The following is a 21,545-nucleotide window of genomic DNA, read 5'->3' as shown; positions in this document are numbered from 1 at the left end:
AGTTGCCTGTTCGCGGGTACAGCAAACATGGCGGCGGCGGTTCTTTCAAAAAGCAATGAATAGTTTATCAGCTTCTCCTTACAAAATACACAAGTACAAAGGAGAATTATCAGGTATGAATCTAAGTAAAATTAATTACATGATTTCCGGCATGACGTTATAGTGTTTTTGTTTAGTTGAGGATCATGCATACTATAAGCCGAGCTAAGGCCGTACTTTGTCTACTTTACTTTACTTTTTTAAAATCAGTAAAAAATAAGCTTACAATAAGCTTAATTATAACAACTAATTCACTCACAGTTAAAATAATAAAACTAACTGATTTACAAGGTTGCTGTGTGGGAGCCTGCTTGACCATAATTGTTAAGGCTGATTTAGACGGTACGACTTTGTCGCATACGACAAAGTCGTACCGTGTAAATCGCCCTTTAGGTTATCCTTAGTTATTAAAAACTGTCATGGATCATTGTATAATGCAATTCCAGGCATTCGATTGGCTTAGTTGCCATGGTACATGAGCCATTATACCATGCCTGAGAAATATCAGCCATTAAATTATCTTCTGGTTGTATTTGCAAAGCGAAATAAGCAAGACGTAGCAATGGGCGATTCCAGAAAATATCCATACCATACCACGGACGGCTTTTAGGATTTCCGAAGGGGAGGGGGGGGTTCACGATTATGAAATTCTGAGGGAATGGGGGGGTATTTACGATTGGATATCCGAAGGCACTGGTGGATTTCACAGGTGGGATTTCTGGAGTAGAAAGTGTAGAGTGAGGTTCTTGAAAACGCTATTGTAGTGGACTTTTGTAGCTCGTAAATAAAATTATCCACGAACGTATGACCGCGGAAGCAGAAGACAAACATCGATAGATCATGATACATTTCATGTACACTACATGACGCATATGGGTTGAGAACACTTTTTGTGCACACTACATGATTGTATAAAAGGACGCAACAAAGCCTCGACGGCTTCGATGACCGCTGAAAGATTATAACTGTCTGAATTTGAGCTATTCTGCCTTGTAAACGTCAAAACAGCACAAGAAAACAAAGAGGAGTAAAACTGCCGTAAATGGTGTTTATTATTATTGCCAAATTCGGACTTAAAAAGAAGTTTTCACAGCCTGGCCACTAGCGGTAGGTTTTTCTTGTCGCTGAAGAGTAAAGTTTGTCGCCTAGCGCCGCTAGATCACAGCCCTGAGGAGGCATAAATTCATGTTCGTTTGTTCATATAGGCGTTGCTAAAGTCTAAAAACTGGAAATTCTGAAGGGAAGGGGGGGTTCACGATTATGGAATTCTGAGGGCATGGGGGGGGTAACGCATTTTGGAATTTCCGAAGGCAAGGGGGGGTTAAAACATGGAAGCCGTCCGTGGTTGGGTATGGATATTTTCTGGAATTGCCCAATATTTCTTAATTGATTCCACCCACGCTTGTTGGATATGAGATGATTATAACCAACTTGGCGCTACGTGCCTTGTTGGCTGTCTATCATTTTCGTATCCAATGTGCGCTCACGGAATAATTGTTAATTACAATATCGTTTGATTTAAAGCACCCTAGCTGGTGCGCAGGTTCTCCCATTCTCCGGACTCTTAGCTTGTCTCTGCATCGTTTTAGTTACACTGCGTGGTACAGATCGTAAATAAATTTTGCAAGTACTCCAGACAAAGCCCTTTTCATAATTATTCTAAACATGAGCAAGCAGTCCCCTAATAATCAAGCTTTTTCCGGCATGTTGAAAGAATGACCCACTTAAGCCTATTGAGGAGGAATACTGGCACTAGTACATATAACAGGGGCAGCCCATGGAATATTTCGGTAACATATCTGTTCGGATGGAAGGTCCCCTAAAAATTTGGCATGTTTCTGCCTTGTAAAACCCTAGACTTTTCTAGGTTTTTCGGAAAACCATCAAGTTTTCTTAGAATTTTCGGAAATGATGTGCTCACGTTTTATATCTCAAATAATTTTTGGATGGTTTTTTGTCCGCTAAATTTTTGTCCGTTGAAACTATTCTAAAAGCTGCTAAATTTTTGGTGAGGAATTGAGATATCATCAGGAATTTACATTATTTAGGTCTAACAGAGAGTATAATTTTATCTCCTAATGTTTTTGGATAAAAAGGTTATACGCTATAAGATTCGGATGAACACTTATATTCCCTAAGATTTTCTCTTCATTTTCGTAGTCACAGGTATAGCAGAAAACGTCCCCTCAAATTTTCTAATGAAACTATGGCTACTACGTGTCCTTGAACTTTCGGCAAGACCCATCAGGATAGCTAAAACTTTCGGATGAGACAAAAAAGCCCGCCCAAACTTTCGACATGACCAAAGTCCCGCTAAGATATCCAAACAGATAAATATTTTTTAGGGCACCTCCAAATTAACCAAACAGGCTTCTAAAGGCATACAGAAATCCATTTTAGGCACTTCTGACGTATTTAGGAAGATTTGGTTCTTGCCGGTGCCCCTGATAAATGACCCTGGCAAATCTGTTCTGCAGTTTTTGGGTTTTTTTTTTGCAATTTATTACTCAATGTTGCTCATCCCAAATGGAGCTGCAATAGTGAAAGTGTGGTTAGATTGATTCTTGATTAACTTTAAGAGCAAGAATCACTACTTTCATTTACGAATGGTATGATGCCCTTGAGTACGCCAACGGTCAAAGATGTTAGTTGTTTGCCGATTCACAGACCAAGCAATTTCGGCTGGATATTTCTGTTACCATCAATCTGAATATTTATTATTAATCTCGACCATCTGGACTGTGCTCACTTGATGATGTTCCAATGATTAGTACTAGCTGTCACTGCAAAAAAAAAAAAAAAAATTCTTGACATAATGTTAACTAAATTCTCTGCAATCTGGTACACCACTCTATTTTATTTTATTGGAAATACATTTCACCCAATAAGAGAAGGAAACATGAAGACTTTTCAATGCAGTCAAGATTTTCTTCCGTGTTTCCAGTAAGACCTTCTGCCCTTCCGGTGGTGAGTCAGAAAATTCTCCTGTTAAATGGATTGACAACATCCAAAAATAAATTTCTGTCCATTCTCTGGATCTCTTTCTGGTGAACTTTTTTCTGCAGCTAGATTATGTGGCTTTGAGCCCCTTTCCCCCCCCCCCCCCCTGCAAAGGGGGTACTCAGTGGATTTTTGGCTACTTTTTGCTCTACACTATCCTAGACTTGATTCTTATTGAGTCTTATTCCAGGGAGGAAACTCTCTGATTTCTGTAGCCTATCCCAGACTGAACTGCGTGAAAAACATACCCTTCACAGCGGCACATTACTTTCTAGCATATATGATGATCATAAATGGGAGCACCCTTTCCCCATGCAGGGTGCTTATTCTTCCTGGTTCTGGCAAAGGACTTGCTAGCCACAGTTGAAGGGGTGCCTGGAAAAAAGCCCTTTGAAGTGACTTCTGATAAATAACCACAGTTGACTCCCGATAACTCAAACCCTCGCTAACTCGAACCAATTTTCCTTTCCCTTCAGGTCATCTTCCATAAAACTTTACCCTCGATAACTCGAACTCCCGATAACTGGAACTTTTTTCAATTTCCCTTGGAGGTTTCCAGTTACAGGGAGTCGACTGTAGATCCTTCTTCCAAATTGCTTTGTATTCACTTGTGAAACAAAAGGAGAATTATGGCCTTACAGCAAAAATCGCTTAAGGCCTTTTTCCACGCACCCCTTCAGTTGATTACAATATCATCCTTGCTCCCAGTATCTACAATTTTGGGTCAGAGGTTAAGTGCCCCTGTATTGCGCTATCATCACTGTCAGCATCATCATCATTATCATAGTCATTATCAGCAGCAGACTGTAATTTTCTCTTTCTTTTTGTATATTGACCTTTCCAGTGTGATGGAGCTTACCACAAGCTCTGCTCCTGCCCGTAAACTCCTCAAGCCAATAGAAGCACACAAGCACCCCCATCATGTCAAGGTGGCCATCTGTTTAAGAAGGTATTGTGTGATCACCTTTTATAAATTGATATTGGTGGCCAGTTCTGTAAGTCCGTAAAACTGTTTCTTACGTTATTAAGGTTAATATAATCTCTGTAAAGCGGTCGCTGTCATCTGTTTTGAAAAGTTCCAAAGGGAGTTGGAACTCAGGCAACAGCTGTTTGTAATGGGGTACAAAGATCACCTTCAGGGACTGATAAGTGGTTTCGCTCCATATTTGCTGGAGCGCGGTGGTGTGGTGGTTAATGCATCAGACTTTTGAGTGGATGATTGGAGGGTTGGTGGTTTTAGGCTAGGTTGGCATGTCTCATTGCTGTGTTGTGTCCTTAGACAGGGTAACCCTGCACTGATTATCTGAAGAGAGGTTTCTCATACAGTGGAGCTCAGTTGTGGAACAGTTTACCCTTCGAATTATGGCAAGCGACTTTCTTGAGCGATTTTAAGACTAAACTGAGTTGCCACCGTACTGTTTTAAGAAAAATTTTAAGATTTTAAACACGGCCTAGCATCACATCCAGTGGGGAAGGGGAGGGGGGTTGGGCAGGCAATGCTCTCTCTTAGTTTTATGTTGTCAGAAAAATAGTAATTGGCAGGGAAATACTTGCTCATAAATCACAGTATTATCTTGATATGAGCAACATTACGAGTTTTAAGGTTACCCTATACCTTCAGAGGTGTCTCTGAACCCTTATATCAAATTAAAGCTTATAGAGCTGGCTATCCAACTAAACCAAGAATTTTGGAGTAAAATGAATTGCAGAATTTTTAGCGCTGTTTTCTCAAATCAATGTTTTCACTTGGAGGAGCCACTTCAAAGAGCTAAAACTCAAAAGGAATTTGTTCGTTTGCTCTAAAAATTTTCATAGCGATTGAATATGGCAAAACGCAGACTTGTTCTTTTAGCGCTTTGGGTCCGGAAACTGAGGAGCAAATTAAATTAGCGAAAAACAAAATTCGCTTTGACTTGTAGCTTTAAAAAAGGTGATTCAGACGCTCGCATTTAGAGGTCATGAAAAATTCGACAATTCATTTTATTTCAAAATTCTTGGTATAGTTTGATAGCCAGCTCTATAAGCTTTAATTTGATATAGGGGTTTAGATGTCTTCAGTTTAAACTGGATGTGCTACATCGCTTAAAGGCGAGACACCTCTGAAGGTATAGGGTAACCTTAAAACTCAAGGTTTTATTGACCTCTGCCAATCAGACAATTGATTTTTTTGGGGGGAAAGGAAGAGGGGGAGGGGCAAGTCTCCCTTCATCCCCTCCCCCCCTGCTAAGGTCCTTCATACTGCTGGAGGTAGCCCTGTCATTGCCCAGCATGCCATTCAAAGGGGTGTAGTGATGCTCATGGTACAGAAACTATGTGGCTTCGCACTACACGAAATTCCTTAGTCGCAATCTAGCATGCTGTTTACACCAACTTCTCATTGAGAGAAAGGAAAGAGCCTATTACGAGTTACTGTTTCCACTGGCTTTTCTTTCCAGTGTTCAAAATAGAAAACAAAGCTAACACTTGGATAGTTTGGAAATAAATAAATAAATAGATAAATAAATAAATAAATAAATAAATAAATAAATAAATAAATAAATGGTGATTGAGTGAGTCAATGAATGAATGAATGAATGAATGAATGAATGAATGAAAACACCAGTCACTTATCAATCTACCTCAGTTTATTCTATACAAACATTCATTCAAAAAGGTTACAATAAATTTTTACTTTCTATCGTTTTGACCTTTGAAACTACAATATTTATATATACTAAGGCACAATAAAAATGTGCAAAATTAATCAATATCACAACTTATTCATAGTTGAAAATCAAACATACATTACGAACTTTGTAAAACGAGATACAAATGTTAATTATTTGCACTCCTTTGTCTTTTCAATGTTTACGAATCTGACTATTATTAACAACTAAACCGTTAAGTAAATACGTACATCGCTGATTCAATATATATTTACTACAAAAACTAAAAATATGTTATCAAACGACGAAAAGTAACGAGAAAGACTAAAACTAAGACTATTTGTAAAAATGCACATGTAATACTTACTTAAATCTTTCTTTGGAGCTTAATTTATCGGCAGACTACCGACCCGGCAGACCACTTGAAATAATTATGGAGTTCTGCTTTTCAGTTCATTAAAATTCAATACTTATAGTTTTCTTAAGTTGTTATGACTAGGCTCAACCTCTCTTGAATACATTTAAAAACTATGATACATGAAATTTAAGTATTTTATACTTGAAGCGTTACTATTGGGAACCTTTGCATTTTTTCCAGGAAAATGTTTTACTTAAATCGAAAAATTTCGAAACGTTTGGGCAAGTCAAAGCATTCAATTTGATTTATGTAGCATTACACGGTACTTATTCAAAAATCTGAATACGGTGATTATTTAAGTCAGACACAACTATCCTACCGTCACTTAGGATAGCTGTAGAAATTGGCCCTTTGAACTCTCCTTCCTCGATGCCTTTTCTTCCAAACTGTGAGACAAATTTTCCGTTCGAGTCAAACACCTGAATAGTGTGAGTTCCTCCATCACAGACAATCAGATTTCCAACCTTGTCCACGGACAAACATCGAGGTGTTTCTAATTCTCCGTTCCCGTCTCCCTTTTTGCCAAACTGGTGCGAATACTCCTCCTCCATATTAAATACTTTTATACAGTGTTCATGACTATCTGAAATTACAAAATGGTTGCCCTGTTGGATGCAATGGAAAGGACGTGTGAAAGAACCTGTTGTGCCAATTTTGCGCAGAAACTGGCCGCTAGTTGAAAAGATCTTAATTGAACGGTTTCCTGAATCAGCGACAATAATGTTGTCATCACTGTCAATAGACAAACCATGAGGAGTGTTGAGCTGGCGATCAAGATTTCCTACTCCTCCAAACTGCCCAAGGTATTCACCCTGACCACTAAAGAGTTGAACGCGGTGGTTAAGAGTGTCCGCCACTATAATGTTATCATTATGAAAAGCTATCCCACGGGGGCGGTTAAACTCTCCCTGCTGATCACCTTGCCTACCAAAAGACCTTAAGTGGGTTCCATTACTACTAAATACCTGGATCCTATGGTTATAAACGTCAGTCACTACAATCTCATCTTTTTCATTCAGTGCTACCCCCCAAGGACCGTTAAACATTCCAGCAGACGAACCTTTTTGTCCAAAAGATAACACGGGTCTGAACTGTCTGGGTTTGACTTGAACCTCAAAAGGACTGCCACGAACATGTTCTCCATTTACCTTCACTGATGCCTGGCATCTTCCAGTTTCTTTCGCAAAGTAGCTGATCTTGTAAGTGCCATCTTTGTTATCTTGGACTTGCGCTTTAGTCGCACAGTCATGGCCTTGACGATTTGTGATTTCCACTGTTACGCAGTCACGCTCTTCGTAACATTGTTCTCCTTGAGCGTTCCTTGTTGTCAAAGCAATCTGCGCTTCAAGTCCAACAGTCGCGTTAGTGTTTGCTTTTCCCTCGACACTTGATTGCTTAGCTATAGTCGTGCTCAGGAGGAAGGTTTCTAAAGAACAAATTCCCTCTGAGTTAGCTTTGCGCATCAGCGATTCATTCTCTTTGAAAATAAAATGATGAAGTCCTCCAAAGTGACAGTCTAGTTCCTCTTCGTCTTGATCGAATCCTTCCTGAAAGATTGTGTTTAACCGCACAATCTCAGCGTTTGTGCTTCGTTTTAATAACGCTTCACTTTCTTCAATAGCTGCCTCAATCACTTTCAGTTCATTTTCCACCTCGCGTTGTTGAACTTCCAGACGCTCGATAAATTCGTTCCCTTTCTTTTCCGCACCATCAAATATCTCCTGTTTTTTCGCTTCGATGACCGCGATCATTTTGTCCGCAAAGGTCTGTGCGTTTTGTTTTACGCTCTCGACTTGCGCATGAATGTTGACACAGTTCCTTTGAAGCTTAGCGAGTTTGTTTCTCTTCTTAAGCGCCTTTTGTTTCTGAGCTTCAATTGCAGACTTGACTTGCATTTTGCGTTTGTTTGCGGCCTCATTCAAAAGTATCTTTGGGTGACCATCGTGAAGTGTTGCAACACAGGAATAACAAATGGCAACTTGGCAGCTTTTACAAAAGAACTCCAATTCCTTCTTTTCATGGCCGGCTTCTCCACAAAATGCTGGTCGCTTTAAAATGTTCTCAAAGTCTTCATCTTGAAAGTCTTTCAAAGCCAGCGCATGATGTTCTTTATTGGCTTTGATGCCATTATGCAGACCGATGCAGTCATCGCACCAGAAGGAGCAACACTGGAAGCAGTAGGAGCTTTCTCCCCTTAATCTGTCGCAATTTCCGCACTTCACGCCGCTTGTATTGCACTCTCTTATGGCCAGCACATCCAACAAACTATTCAGACGGAAGTTTGTCGGCAAAGCGTTAAGATCACCGTCTCCAGGGATCCTGAAGTTCTGCCTACACTCTGGACATGAAATGGTTTCTCGAATTCCGCTCGTTTGTTGAATCCTTTGCAGACAGTGAAGGCAAAAGCTGTGCAAACATGGCAGCTGCTTTGGATCAGTGAACTTGGTCATACACACAGAACAGGATACCTCTTCATGAAGATTGTGCAACAAGGTTTGAATATCCATGATTAATGTCGGAAACAACGAAACAGTTTCGAACTGAACACACCTTAAAAACAACCGAAGTCTTAAAACAATGAAGCCTTGTGAATTGTGATCTTGTGATGTTTGTGTCTGGTTTATCAGGATATTAACCAATCGGAAAGCCTGTATTGAAGTGTCTTGACGTCGAAGGCTTTGATTCTAAGAAATATAAAACATCCTGGTTTTCTAAGAATTATTAATAGCTGTCGCGAACAGTAAATAGGAAATTGCTCGTTGAAATACATGCCGCCCTGTTCTTATGTGATGTGTATAGAGTTTTCTCGTGAAGTCTTGATTAAAGTAATGGCCTAATTTGTGACTTTTCCTGCATCGACGCTGTTAAACATAAGGGAATAAAAACGTTTCTGAAAATGATTGTAAAAATATCTCTGCTTTCCAAGAATTGCTTATAATCAGGATTTAATGTATGATATAAAGGTCAAGGAGTATATTTTAAGCTCAAATGAAATGCTTAAGAGATTTGCTTAACGCTCTCGTTCGCCGGGGCAGTTGCAGACGACCGTTTCTTCCACACCTGGCAGGGATATGTTTATGGGGAAAGATAACGGCAATCAGCAAGTTCCTGTTCCCAGGATCTCGTCTCTCTTCGTCAGGTTTCCAGCGTTACGCTAGAAGGATTGGAAGAGAGATGATCGCGGCGACGACGAGGTTGATGCATTATTTTCTCTGTTAAATCAGATGCATGCGCGTACAGGATGATCCCCTGCCCCCATTAGAAGATAATTATGCAATCTAGAGGTCATAGAAGACTGAGTTTTGAGCGCATGCCTTGTGGTACAGTGAAATTTTCAAGACGTTATTTCCCGTATTTAGACTGGCGAAAAAGCTATTTAAAGATTCAAAATCAAGAAAAAGCACAAAAAAGGCCACCTTCTTAACTGGAGTGCTTGAGACGATGAAAGTGTCAGTTATTCGGGAAGCAGAAATTTGTTCAATGAGAAGTAAAAACCAGTGACAAACTGTGTTTGCAAGGACCACCGTGACAAAATAAAAGTACCGGATCCTGTAGTGAAGGATCTAATCAGCAAAAAAATTGTAAAGCAAATGATCTAAAAAAAAGAGCAAGGCTGATTTTAACCTCGTTCCCAGGGCCTCTCCTCTTCACGTCCTCTCTCGCTCCCTGGGACGTGAAGAGGAGAGGCCCTGGGAACGAGGTTGGGCTGGGAAGTATATTTTCCTACCCTGACCGTGAAATCAGCCTTGCTCCTTTTTTAGATTATTTGTTCAATGAGAAGCCAATTCAGGGAGCGGAAATGACAACTTGGGCGTTATCTTTAATCCAGCCCCCACCCCCTCCCCCCATCAACGTTAATCACTTTGATTGCTTAGCGGCACAGCTATCTTTTGGATTCCATAACGAGATACTTTTGCCCAAGGAGACGGTGTGGTCCAGCGGTTTAGGGTGTTGGACTTTAAATCCGGAGGCCTTGGGTTCAAGCCCCGTCCTTGGCTACGCTTGTATACTAAGCTAGCTGGTTTACCTCCTGCCAAATGGGATTTTTAACCTGTTATGTTTAATTTGATTATTTGTTTCCGTTATTTCCGAGTGGAATGCCTGTAAACTAACTTTGAGTAGCCAAGTGCATTTCCACTATAAAAAAATACATTTTTTATTCTACACAAAAGATTCACAAAATAATTTCTGCTTCCAAAGAGGAAACCGCGTAACACGTCATAAAATCTAAAATGGCGGCGCGCGGGAACTTTTATCGCGAAAATAGGTGATAATAAAATCCAATTCCAACAACACTAAAATGCTATCTCCACTTTGTAAATTAGACACTATTTCCAACAATTGAACGTAAATTTGCAGTTAGAGTGCAGGCTCTCTTTAAACCCAATCCTTTAATTAAGGAGTAGAGTGCCTTGAAAGTTGAAATATGATGAGTGCTTTGACCTTCCTCGATACGAAAGCTTTGGCAGAGCGTTATGATCACCGTATCCAGGGATCCGAAGTTCTGCCGCCTACACTCTGGATATGAAATGGTTTCTCGAATTTCGCTCGTTTGTTGAATCCTTTGCAAGCAGTGACGGCAAAAGCTGTGTGGAAAACTGACATGGCAGCTAATTCGAAGATTTGCAACATGGTTTGGATAGCAATGATAAATGCAGCGATGAATCAGAAGAGCGACTGTTTTTGCTCAGTAAACCTATTGTTTTGTGGCGTTTTCGTTGCGGTCGCCGTCGTCGTTTCTTAAGTTCCCAAATAATTAAAAATCGTTCCGTGGGATGACGCGTAAAGGGAATTGAGTAGGGAGGGTCTGGGCAAGAAAAAAAAAAGCGAGCCACCTGCAGCTAGTTACAATTGATAAGAAAAGTCGAAAGACACATTTTCTCCAATATTTGTAAGCTAAACTTAAACCCCAGTTTCTTTTTAAACGGATATGCTAAATGCACTAAACCTTTCAGTGCATTATCAAATAAATGTTTTGGGTTCGGTTGGCTAGGGTGAAGTTTAAAAAGTTCAGTTTAAAAAGGCAGGCCGGTAAAACTGATTATACTCGATTCCTTTTCTAATTGTCTTTCAAAGGCACATTCTTTAGGGGCAGTTACGGTAATTCTCATTCCGGTTTAGGAAGAACAATATAAGTTCCCAAAAAGAGCATTTCTGTTGCCATTGATTAAAAGCCTTCCAATAGAAAGGCAATTCCTCTGAGTCTGAGTAGCCTGTATTCCGTTCTCTCCGTCCCTGACAGCAGAATGAACGAAATACCATTCGGTTCATTCTCAGAAACAGATCAGGGCCGGGTTGTTCGAAAGCCGATGAACGCTAACCCACGATTAAAAGTTAACCGAGGTTTTTGTCTCGCTTGTTAAAAATGTTTTTAAAAGATAATTTTAAGCTGAAGGTAAAGAAAAGTCTACCTTAAAACTGAGAGACAAAAATCTTTTTGAAGAGTCTTTATTGGTTAGTAATTAAACTCGAATCAAAGTTTACGCTACACGAGAATTAGCTTAATCGGCCTTTGAACAACTGGTCCCAGGTCCCAAAGCTAACACAAATTTCATCCACTCCGTGTATAATTCCTATTCCAGAATTTTCTAAGAAGACCTCCTATATGAAAACCAAGACAGACATGCGCTTGTCCACAGAATATTGCCGCTGGTTTCTTGTAACAGACGGAACATCGCAGGCTCACCACAACAATTTCATTTGCGTTTATTGGAAGTATTCACGCGGGTCAGTTTTGTGACCAAACACCCAAACCGCCGCACAACCTTGAATGACGGCGTAATGGACAAAATATACGGAAAAGATGGGAATTTGCCTTAGAGGTAAACAGTCACCACTAGCTTGATCGATTCATAATTGTTATTAATGATAGATTTTTATCAGTTTGGGATCACACGGTATAGAAACAATCAGAAAATTTAAGTTGCGTTGTAGCTGTTAATAGTGCGATTGATCACTGATTTTTACAGTATACTGGTGATTGGTTAATTGTTTTGCATCTGAAAGGATTCTATCTTGAAAAATACCAGTTAAGGATTTAGTTTTGTTTCCTTGATTTCGTGTGTTTTACTTTTCACGTTGTAACAGGTACTACAGGTAAACTACTATCAACTTGACATTACTAACCCAAGATTTTTAGCGCGCACCGGCCGGGGAACGCGATTTTACGAAAGAATGTTGCGACGCCAGTGTGCAGTGAAAATCCCACGCGAAGCTACCCAGGGACAGCGAACGCCACGGCAAGAACTCTCGCAGTAAAAACGGTCGGAAGAAATTTCACGACCTTATTTTTTTGCGAATGTCTCGGGTAGTCACAATGCCCGTGGATGGCTAGCTTCATGCGCGATATTTGCCGCTCGCTGCGGACGCGAGTTGTTTTGAAAAATCGCCCCACTTTAATTTACAAGCAAAGCCGAAGGTACCACATTTAACGTCCGTTAACGTTAACCACATTTAAAAACAGGCGACTTTCCCAGTGATTTAAGCATTCTAGGTGCGATTTCAAATCGTCTTGGTAAACCACTGGAGATTTTCGTTGTGAATATTCAGGATTATTTGATTGATTAGAGCAGGGCGTATCAATGCAGGTTAACATAAGACGCATCAATTTCCCCGAGATTCAGAGATCCCGCAAGGCGGGATTTATACCGACATCTACATCTATATCTGTATTAATGACTTGCAAAATTCCTAACTGAGGGGACATACGGCATGTTTCAAAACTGCTGTGCAAATAAAAACGTAATATATTTAGAGTGTAACCAGTGCAAGTTAAGTGCTGTGTTAAAACTTAAACTGAAATCCAACCCAGCGGCAACATTGCTGCTACTGCCCCCCTCCCCACCCTTCTGTTATCTCCCCGTTTAAAAAAAAAAATTTAAAAAAAGCAAAGGAGAGAAAAAAATGTTTACAGTTTCTTGTCAACTTACAGTGCGACGCGCCTTACCGCGGCCACCCAAGAAACTTTTTTTATTTACAAGTTAGCCAATCAGGATACGCGAATTTGATTAACGGTCACACCTCCTTGCTAAGTCCAACAAGCAAGTGACGCAACAACGAATTATTGAAAATATGTCGTTGTGTATTTTATGGCTAACTTGAAAAAAAATGTTTGTTTGTGGCCACGGCAAGGCGCGTCGCACTGTAATAGAGTTTGCTTCTGTTACTACTCGTCAAGGAAGCTTATACTATGTTTATCCCTTGGTCTCTAAGCGTACCGACTGCTAAGCGCTTCCTTGTACCTTCAAGGATTATTTTATTGCTTATCAATTACGTTCCACAACGGTCGATCTCAGTCCTACAAGCCTTTCTTTCTGTTCCACCGTTTAGACTTTGCTTGTACGGTTTTTGTCATAGCCGGCGGCACCAGACTTTGCAGGGGATGTTCTTTTCAAAATTAAGGCTTAGGCCTCGTAGAAACTGTGCCAGCTTCAAGAAATGTTTGATGACCTCATGCAAATGCAAAGAGGTGTCATGGGTCAATGAGCTAAGAAGTCCGCATAATATTTTAAAAAGCCCACCATTAAAACTACTTTAAATAATGGCTTTCCACAGCTTGTATAAAATTTATCATTCGTACAAATATTTTATTTATGTTTTATTTTTTTTTTTACTAAACTTTAAATTATGTTAATTTTTTTCTTTTTTTGTTTTTACATTTTAGTGTGCGTTCAATTGAGAATAGAAGTAGGTATACATACAATAATTTCTAGAAATCCCTCATAAGAGGCTTTCGAGTTACCGAAATACAAAATTTGTCTTGAACATCGTGTGCAAACAAACATTTGCGGATACCTTTTCTCCAATTTACCACAAACGAGGAATGAAGATGAGTCACTTGGTCGCGATCTAATATTGTAAAGCGCCCTTGGAAAAATGGAGACCTTATTTATTGTTAGGGTCGTGGGTTCGAATCCCATCTGGGGCTTAGATTTTTTCTGTGTCTTCTTATGGTCGATTCTTTACATCGTCCTTTAATTCCTTTATATTGCTTTTACCATATCAAAAAGCGACATAAACTGCAGGCTACACGAAATATAATATAAATATTTGTGCACAACGTATAGAAACCATGATGCAGTGTCTCTTTAAACTCATTAAGGTTTTGTAGAAACCCAGGTGCGCCTGTTTACTTTTGAAAAGTCTTTTGTGAAATGACGATAAATTAGAGTGCCCCAGCAATAAGAGAAAATTAGTGAGAATTACGTTTACCGCAAACGGCAAAGGACAGAAATGACCACGTGACCATGATTGCCCTTCATTTGTCGTTCACTGTTTTCAGTTTCTCAGTAAAATTGAGTAGTTTGGCGTTAGCATCAAAGGCCATGAAAACAAAAACACGAATCTCACATTTTCCGTCTGCCATCAACGCGATCTGTATTATCTTCCAACTGAAAACGTGACCACTTTGAAAGCCAGTATAACAAAAAAACAACAACAACTGCATTTTAATCTTTGTTGCCTTTACAATAAAAATTTAAATATTATTAGAATTATTTGATTACCGAACATTTTGCTTTTCAGAAATATTCATGAGGACTGTTACTTGAAGTCACTTTTCTGTTAAAACAATTGACTTTTAGTTGTCGATGCATTTCCCGATGAACTCAAGATTTCTATGGTGACATCGCTGCTGGAAGTTATCTAGTGTGCAAAGGTTCTAGACAGAATTCTTTGCCTGGCATTATAATTTATTTGGGCAACTCTAAGGAATAATACCTTTATTTTCTCCTATCTTCTGGCAGGAGTGATACTGAAATACGTGGCCTGTGCTCAACCGTCCCCTCCCCGACGTTTTGGAGGAGAGTACGCCACGAAGGTCAGGCTTCTGCTTGTTACACAATTTCGTATATACACGGTGACATTTTTGACAATGTACCTTTGACAAATTTGAATTTTTTGAGGGGATCAAATTTTAATTATTTTAGAAGGTAGATATTTCCTAGGGTTTTGTAGTCAGTTCTTTGCCGAAATCTGGTAAAACAATGATTATTGATCGCAGGGGGCAGCGAGGGCTTGTAGAAAATATGGAAAGATTTTCGATCACGGCCGCCATTTTGAATGAGGGGGGCAAACTGGGCGCGCGGAAGACAGTATTTATCTGGATATCTGGTGTCAAACAATTTCCTTGAATTTTCCTTTATGAGTTATCTTGATCGCATGTATTAAACAAGCCCAGAAGGATAGAGATTTTAGTGGCCGTTTTTATACTAGAGACGCATAATCCCTTTGAGAACGAAGTAAATTGTGCAAACATCGTTAGTGCTTCTGGTTATGCAACTCGTAGTTCATCCTAGCTGTATAAAGACTTTCACCAGACGGATTGCGAGTCTCGACGCACCGTGGTTCGAAGAGCACAGAGGCATAACCTGTCTTGTACTGTCTTAATAGTAGACGCAAATCAGATGTTTGCTATGCCACTAGCAGAGAATTAACTATGCAGTGTATGTTAAAGTGCTCAAGTGAAACCATGGGGCCAGTTATTTAAACAGAGTATAACTTAGGCCGCGGCTTAAGACAATCAGTGGGCCTCCAAATCTGTTTATGAGTGGTTTATTTTAAGTAGATAAATATTTTTCTAGTCTGGGATGCAAGGCTTCTTGTTACCGTTAACAGCAGACAATGCTTAGATATGACTTGGCAAAATTGAAAACGTGGTTTTGTTAAACACCGTCTTAGATGTCTTTAAATAACTGACCCATGAACGTCCCACTGAGCAACTTGCCGCTGAGCGTTAGCCCAAGTAAGGAAATAGAAGATCTTATACTCAGTGGGAAATTTATGGGTTCATTTTAGCACTTTAACATACACCTCTGATCCATCATTTGTGTCCTTTGTGCTAACGGCTGACATTAATTTGTACACCATAATCACCACCGTCTTGCTCTCTTCTGGCCTCGTAGTTCAGCTGGTATGAATGAATGAATGAAATTCTTATATACCGCACATATCACCAAGTCTCATGGCGGTAGAGGGACGGACGATCAAATGAAATCCGGAGGTTGTGGGTTCCAATCCCGCCGAGTTTGGAGATTTTTTTTTCTCTGCTTCGTGCGATTCCCATTTCTTTACTTCGCTAACGCTCAGTGGGAAATTCAATGGGTTCACTTTGGCACTTTAACCTACACCGCAGAGGTAATTCTCTGATCCATCATAGGTGTTTTTCCGACGTGGATTTTGTCGGTCTCTAAGTTTATGAATAGCCCGATGAGAACTTCATAGAGGATATTACATACAAAGTAGGAAAACTGAAAATACGACTGCACTAACTACAGTAGAGCGGCTGACCAAGTTTAAAATTTACTTTCTTTCTTTATCATAATCAGTATTTGTTTTAATTTCAGATAGCGTTCTCCAAAGGCATGATTTCTAACTGAAGATGAGTCACAACCAGACAAGAAAAGCTGCTTTCACATAATTCTACGAGAGACAAATTAATGTATAAAATAATCTTCAAGTTTGCATTTTTCTTTCTTTCGCTACTTTTCGCCGCGGCTTTCGTCGGGATATTGACAAAGCACGATTTTCTGCCATACTTTACTGAGCATGCACAAGAGTTGTCCAAACACCGCACAAGAGAGGAGCTGAAGTTTCATTTTGTTGACAGAATTGAGAAATTCCCTCATGGGGACGAACGCTTACCAAAGGAGTTACAACCGCTTAGCTACAAACTCAATTTGCGAGTGAATTTAACAACACTCAGATATAGCGGGGTTGTTGAGATTAAAATTCTCTGCAAGAATGCAACTCGATTTGTTGTCCTCCATTCCGGAGATCTGGACATCTTAAACGTTTCCTTGGCAACGGCAGAGAAAACCCGAGAGAAAAGATTGGTTGTCGAGAGAATTCTTGCGTTCAAGAAAAACCAGCAACTTTGTATAGAGCTAAAACAGGCTCTTCGCAAAGGAAAGGTTTATTTTGTTACTTTGGAGTTCAAGTCCATGATTTCCGACAGATTAGAGGGATTTTACAAGAGCGTTTACGCTACTGAAACTGGAGAAAAAAGGTATGAGTTCCTTTCATGGCGAGTTTTTGTCGAAACGACTGTATGTTTGTCTTTTTACTGTGGTCAGGTCCAATACTGAAAACGAAAATCATAAAATTCCTATTTGTAAGAGATTGAAGAGTAAACAGTATTTATTTTATAGACAGCACGCCGAAAGGAAAGCGCTGCTCAGTAGCTTTCGATTAATGTTCGCACTTACGAATTTCATTCACAGATTTACAAGTTAAAATTACCTTTTTACGGCATGTTAAACAGCACCACAGAACATTACTGCCCAGTAGTTTTCAGGATACTAAGGAGTACTTTCCAATGGTACTTTTTCGTATGCTGTGTGCTTTACAAGGTGGTTCTATCTCTTGAGCCTGTGTCTGAAATCCTTAACTTTCACCGCAAAAAAGGATAAGTAATGCAGTGCCGGTCTTTTTTGTTCTCTCCAAGTAAAACTTTGCCAAATCTGTACTTAAGTTTTCATTCTTAGAGATTAGTAGTGTTTCTAAGTGTGTTTCTTTCTATTCCTTTAATCAGGACCCTAGCGGTGACATATTTTGAGCCCGCACACGCCAGGAAGGTGTTTCCTTGCTTCGATGAGCCCTCATTTAAAGCGTCCTTCACCATATCTTTAATTCATGACCCTGGGCCGTATTACGCCCTCTCCAACATGCCCCGGGCCCGTCTGATGACCAGACAAGATGGACTTGTGGAAGAACATTTTGCACCAAGCGTAAACATGAGCTCGTACCTCGTGGCTTTCGCGTTACTGGACTTCAAATATAAGGAGAGCAAGACGGACTCGGGAGTGGTGGTAAGTTAGTGTGTGGCTTGTCAAGGCTGGTCCACTTATAAAGTGGACCCCTCCCCGCCCCTCCCCCGCTTTACTTAAGGCCATCTTGTCGTTGGGACCATTTCTTCAGGAAATAAAGCACTCCACACAGGGCCCTCGCATCACTTTTGAAAAAAAAAAGTATAGCAAAAGAATGATTCCCTTTGCTGGTAAATCGTGCCTATACCGCGAGGGGAAGCCATTTTGAATACAGTAATTTAGGCTCGGACATCTATCACGAGGAATGGCCAAGTTGTAAGTTAAGGAAATCCGTAAAATTTTCGACACACACCTAGAACAATTACTTGGGCTTCCCACAGGGAGACCAAGTTGAAAATTGCCCTTCGTTTTTTTTTGTTTTTTTTTTTCCTCATCGCCGTCTGGGCCTTAAAACGCATGCGCAGGTAATCTTGTCGCTGCGTGGGTTTGCAAGGGTCGGACACTTATTTAGTCGCCGATTTTCGCGTTTTCCGAAGGAAAACACAACTTTTCGAAGTGGTACATCGAAAGAAGAACTACTAAGGAATACCCAACAGTTTCGATAGCGGAAATCCGAGGAATAACGGCGAAGAAACTGTGCTTCGAGTACAAATTGTTGTTTTATCCAGGCGACGAGTTAGCGGACTTTCTACGAGATTTTTGAGTACTTCTGGGAATTCAACGAAAAATTACAGGTTTGATCGTGAATTTGTACTGAAATACTATTCTAATTGACCGATTCTTTATATTCTGAACAGTTTTTGCGAAAATTTAAAAAACGTGCCACGCACGGGTTGATAAATTCGCTTCGAAATGTACTGGTAGTTCTTCAAATCGCTTTCCCGTCTCTCGTTTGGCATTTAGAATTATAAGCGTTTCTTTCTTAGGCGTAATCAAAGACTTTTCTGAATAAATTTTTCCTTTAGGAAAGCATTCTGTCTGTTTTTCTTTCTAGTTTAATTGACAAAACGTGAAAACTGCGTAATGTTGCGTAAACAAACACATGCACTCGAGACGGATCAAATTTTGCCTATGTGACGCGGGACAAATTTCATCGATTAATGGGTTAAAGATACTGATAAAGAGAAATTCCCGCGAAACACCAATTTCAATCAGAATTCCCTTTTTTCGAAAAACAAAAACTTTTGCGAGGGGGGAGGGGGGGGGGAGGGTGAAGCCAACACAAGATATCCCTGCCCGCTTTGCTAAATCCTGTTGGCCAGATAGATGCAAATTTAGACCAGGAATATACATTGCTTCCAATATACTTGCTTGTACTATGCTTGAGCTGTTAAACAATCGACAAATGACAACTGAGATTTTATCACGTCAACTTTCTGGCGTTTACAGCTGGATATGCCAGGAAAGAAGCCCCCGAGAAGCCAAAGTTCACGCACATATGCGTCTCGTTGAAATGAGATTCCGAAGGAAACTCAGTCCCAATCCTAGGCTCGATTTCCGCCGTCTCCCGGGTCCGGTCTGTGGCTGGTAATCGAGCCTATCCCAATCCTCACGTTAGTCGACCACGCGTAAATTATTCAAAATGGCCGCCGATCACCAGAATTAAAAGCGTAAATTCTAAAATCTAGAATAATTGATGTGAGAGCCCCCGGTGTGTCACCCTGTGAACTGACTATTATGACCCGCGTGGGATGTGTGAACGGGAATTCATCGTGCCTTGATCCCGGCCGAACCTTCGACCGTACAAAATATAAAGGGAAAGTACTAGGCTGGCCAAATCTAAAGGAGAGGAGAGATAAGCATAAAGCCTTTATGACCGTAATGGTTTATCGGCCCATACATTTATACTGTAATTTGTAATTCGTTTAGGTAATGTATTATTTTGTTAGCGCACCGGCCTTTGTATAAACCAAAACAACGATGGTTAATTTTTACGCGGGATGCCCTGGGGCAGACCGCGTCAAGGTTTCGCGGTCGAGTATCTCTCTCTTCTTCTTCTTCTTCTTCTTCTTCTTCTTCTTCTTCTTCTTCTCCTCGTCCGCGTCCTCCTCCTCCTCCTTCTTGTTCTTGGTTTTTTTTCAAACCTGGATTAAAACCCACATCTCCCCTCGAACAATGTCGAAGGAATACTTTTCTCCTTGGGTAATAAAAATAATTAATCCATCCATCGCTTCATATGTCCGTCCATCTATCTATTTGCCTACCCATTTATCTGCCAGAGAAATAAGAGGAGCATGAAGACTCTTGTATACTGCCCCGTTAAACAAAGTAATTGTCATTACTGCTTATGCTTTTTTGATTGATAGGTTCGTGTCCATGCCCCACCAAGTGACTATGACCGCTTGGATTATGCACTGGAAACTAGTGTCAAGATACTGTCTTATTATGAGAAGCTGTTCGGAGAACCTTTCCCTCTCCCTAAACTTGGTGAGTGGAGCATTTGGATCGAACGTTTCTTTGTAAGTTAACTGAAGTATAAACGTGACAATACGGGTTGACTCTTAACCAGAAAGCCTACGGGCAGGAACAGGAGATGTCCCAACACAGGCTAGTAATTGCGGTTCTTCTTAAATCCTTCTTTCCCTCCTATTTTATCGACCTTTGTCACCAGCCAGCGAAATTCCTAATGATCTGACGAAGTTGCGAGATCGACGAAATTAAAGTTGGAAACATGGTTTTACTAGTGACTGCAATTACCTTGCAATGTAACGCTGTTTCGAAGCAAGTTGTGGACGAATAAGCGAGGCTAAGTGCAAAACTTTCATTTGAAAATTAGTTTTTTAGTTTTGCTTGCAGATGAAAGAAAACTGATTTTTTTCGTGTTAAATTTTCTACGCAGTCCGATCAGCCTGGCAGAAATTTGAGTCATGCCCGAAACCACTCTTTCATGATGAGATTCAAAGCAACTCGGGAATGGTCTCTTTGCGCGTGTAACATCCTCTCTTCGCAACTTGTCTTCGAACGAAGCTCAACGAGAATTCGCGTCGCGGGTTGCAGGAAAAAAACGCTAATCTTCTACTTTCTGCAACTTGCAATGCATTGCTAAGGAGAGCATTGCGTTGTAATCATTGAGCAAAACTGCGCAAAATAATTGCCTCGTACAGTTAGCGCTTTAGTCCTTCTAACCGCGCTGCAGAATACATTGTTAACTCCTCAGCAGAATACATTTAGTTAGCAAAAGGCTCGCAAAGATAAAACAAAAAGTATAAAAACTGGCTGGCAAAAATACTCACTGATATTATTCAACTTTTGAGGGGAATCATCTTTCTTTCTTTTTTTCCAGATTTACTAGCGGTACCGGACTTTCTGATCGGCGCCATGGAAAACTGGGGACTGGTGATGTTCCGGCGAGGCCATCTTGTGTATGATAAGCGCTATTCGTCTAGTGACACCAAGCTGACCATAACTCAGGTCATAGCACATGAGCTGGCACATCAGGTGATATTACACTTCCATCACTTTTTAATAAATGTAAGGTGATAACAGGGTACCCAGGGTGATAACAGGAACACCAGACGGAAAAAAACTTTTGTTAACAATAGGATCACCAAAGCCAAAAAGGTCAAGAAGAAACTGAAGAAGGATTAACGTTCATTATATTACGATTGTCATACAACGCGACGTGTACTAAGATAACACTGAAAAAATTCACATTACACTCGCTCCACGCATCCTACA

The 21,545-nt window shown here is 40.3% G+C and overlaps 2 protein-coding genes and 1 pseudogene across 5 annotated transcripts in view; 2 read left to right on the top strand and 1 right to left on the bottom strand.

The window, feature by feature from the left end:
* LOC146479571 (diamine oxidase [copper-containing] pseudogene) overlaps nt 1–11,650 on the top strand; it is a 28,392-nt pseudogene extending 16,742 nt beyond the window's left edge. The window contains exon 2 of the transcript XR_014864852.1: nt 11,380–11,650. The product of XR_014864852.1 is annotated as a diamine oxidase [copper-containing] pseudogene (transcript). The remainder of the gene's footprint in view (nt 1–11,379) is intronic.
* Nucleotides 18–21,545, top strand: part of LOC146479570 (endoplasmic reticulum aminopeptidase 2-like) — a 45,168-nt gene continuing 23,640 nt past the window's right edge. Inside the window, exons 1-8 of one of the 3 annotated variants that reach the window (XM_085110401.1) lie at nt 22–113; nt 3,884–3,988; nt 11,685–11,924; nt 14,847–14,920; nt 16,446–17,107; nt 17,633–17,909; nt 20,174–20,294; nt 21,151–21,305. In XM_085110401.1, the coding sequence (XP_084966527.1) occupies nt 16,539–17,107; nt 17,633–17,909; nt 20,174–20,294; nt 21,151–21,305 (1,122 nt within the window). In that variant the 5' untranslated portion in view covers nt 22–113; nt 3,884–3,988; nt 11,685–11,924; nt 14,847–14,920; nt 16,446–16,538. Of the gene's footprint in view, nt 114–3,883; nt 3,989–11,684; nt 11,925–14,846; nt 14,921–16,445; nt 17,108–17,632; nt 17,910–20,173; nt 20,295–21,150; nt 21,306–21,545 lie in introns of all 3 variants that reach the window. The other 2 variants (XM_085110400.1, XM_085110402.1) reach the window with 2 other exon arrangements.
* On the bottom strand, nt 5,646–8,835 carry LOC146479572 (E3 ubiquitin-protein ligase TRIM45-like). The gene has a single exon (XM_085110403.1). The coding sequence runs from the start codon at nt 8,607–8,609 to the stop codon at nt 6,369–6,371; it is 2,241 nt and encodes a 746-aa protein (XP_084966529.1). The 5' UTR covers nt 8,610–8,835; the 3' UTR covers nt 5,646–6,368.

This window comes from Pavona decussata, unplaced genomic scaffold (assembly GCF_977016875.1).
Source record: "Pavona decussata unplaced genomic scaffold, jaPavDecu1.1 SCAFFOLD_58, whole genome shotgun sequence".
Lineage (NCBI taxonomy): Eukaryota > Metazoa > Cnidaria > Anthozoa > Scleractinia > Agariciidae > Pavona > Pavona decussata.
This window is presented reverse-complemented; position numbering and strand designations above follow the sequence as displayed.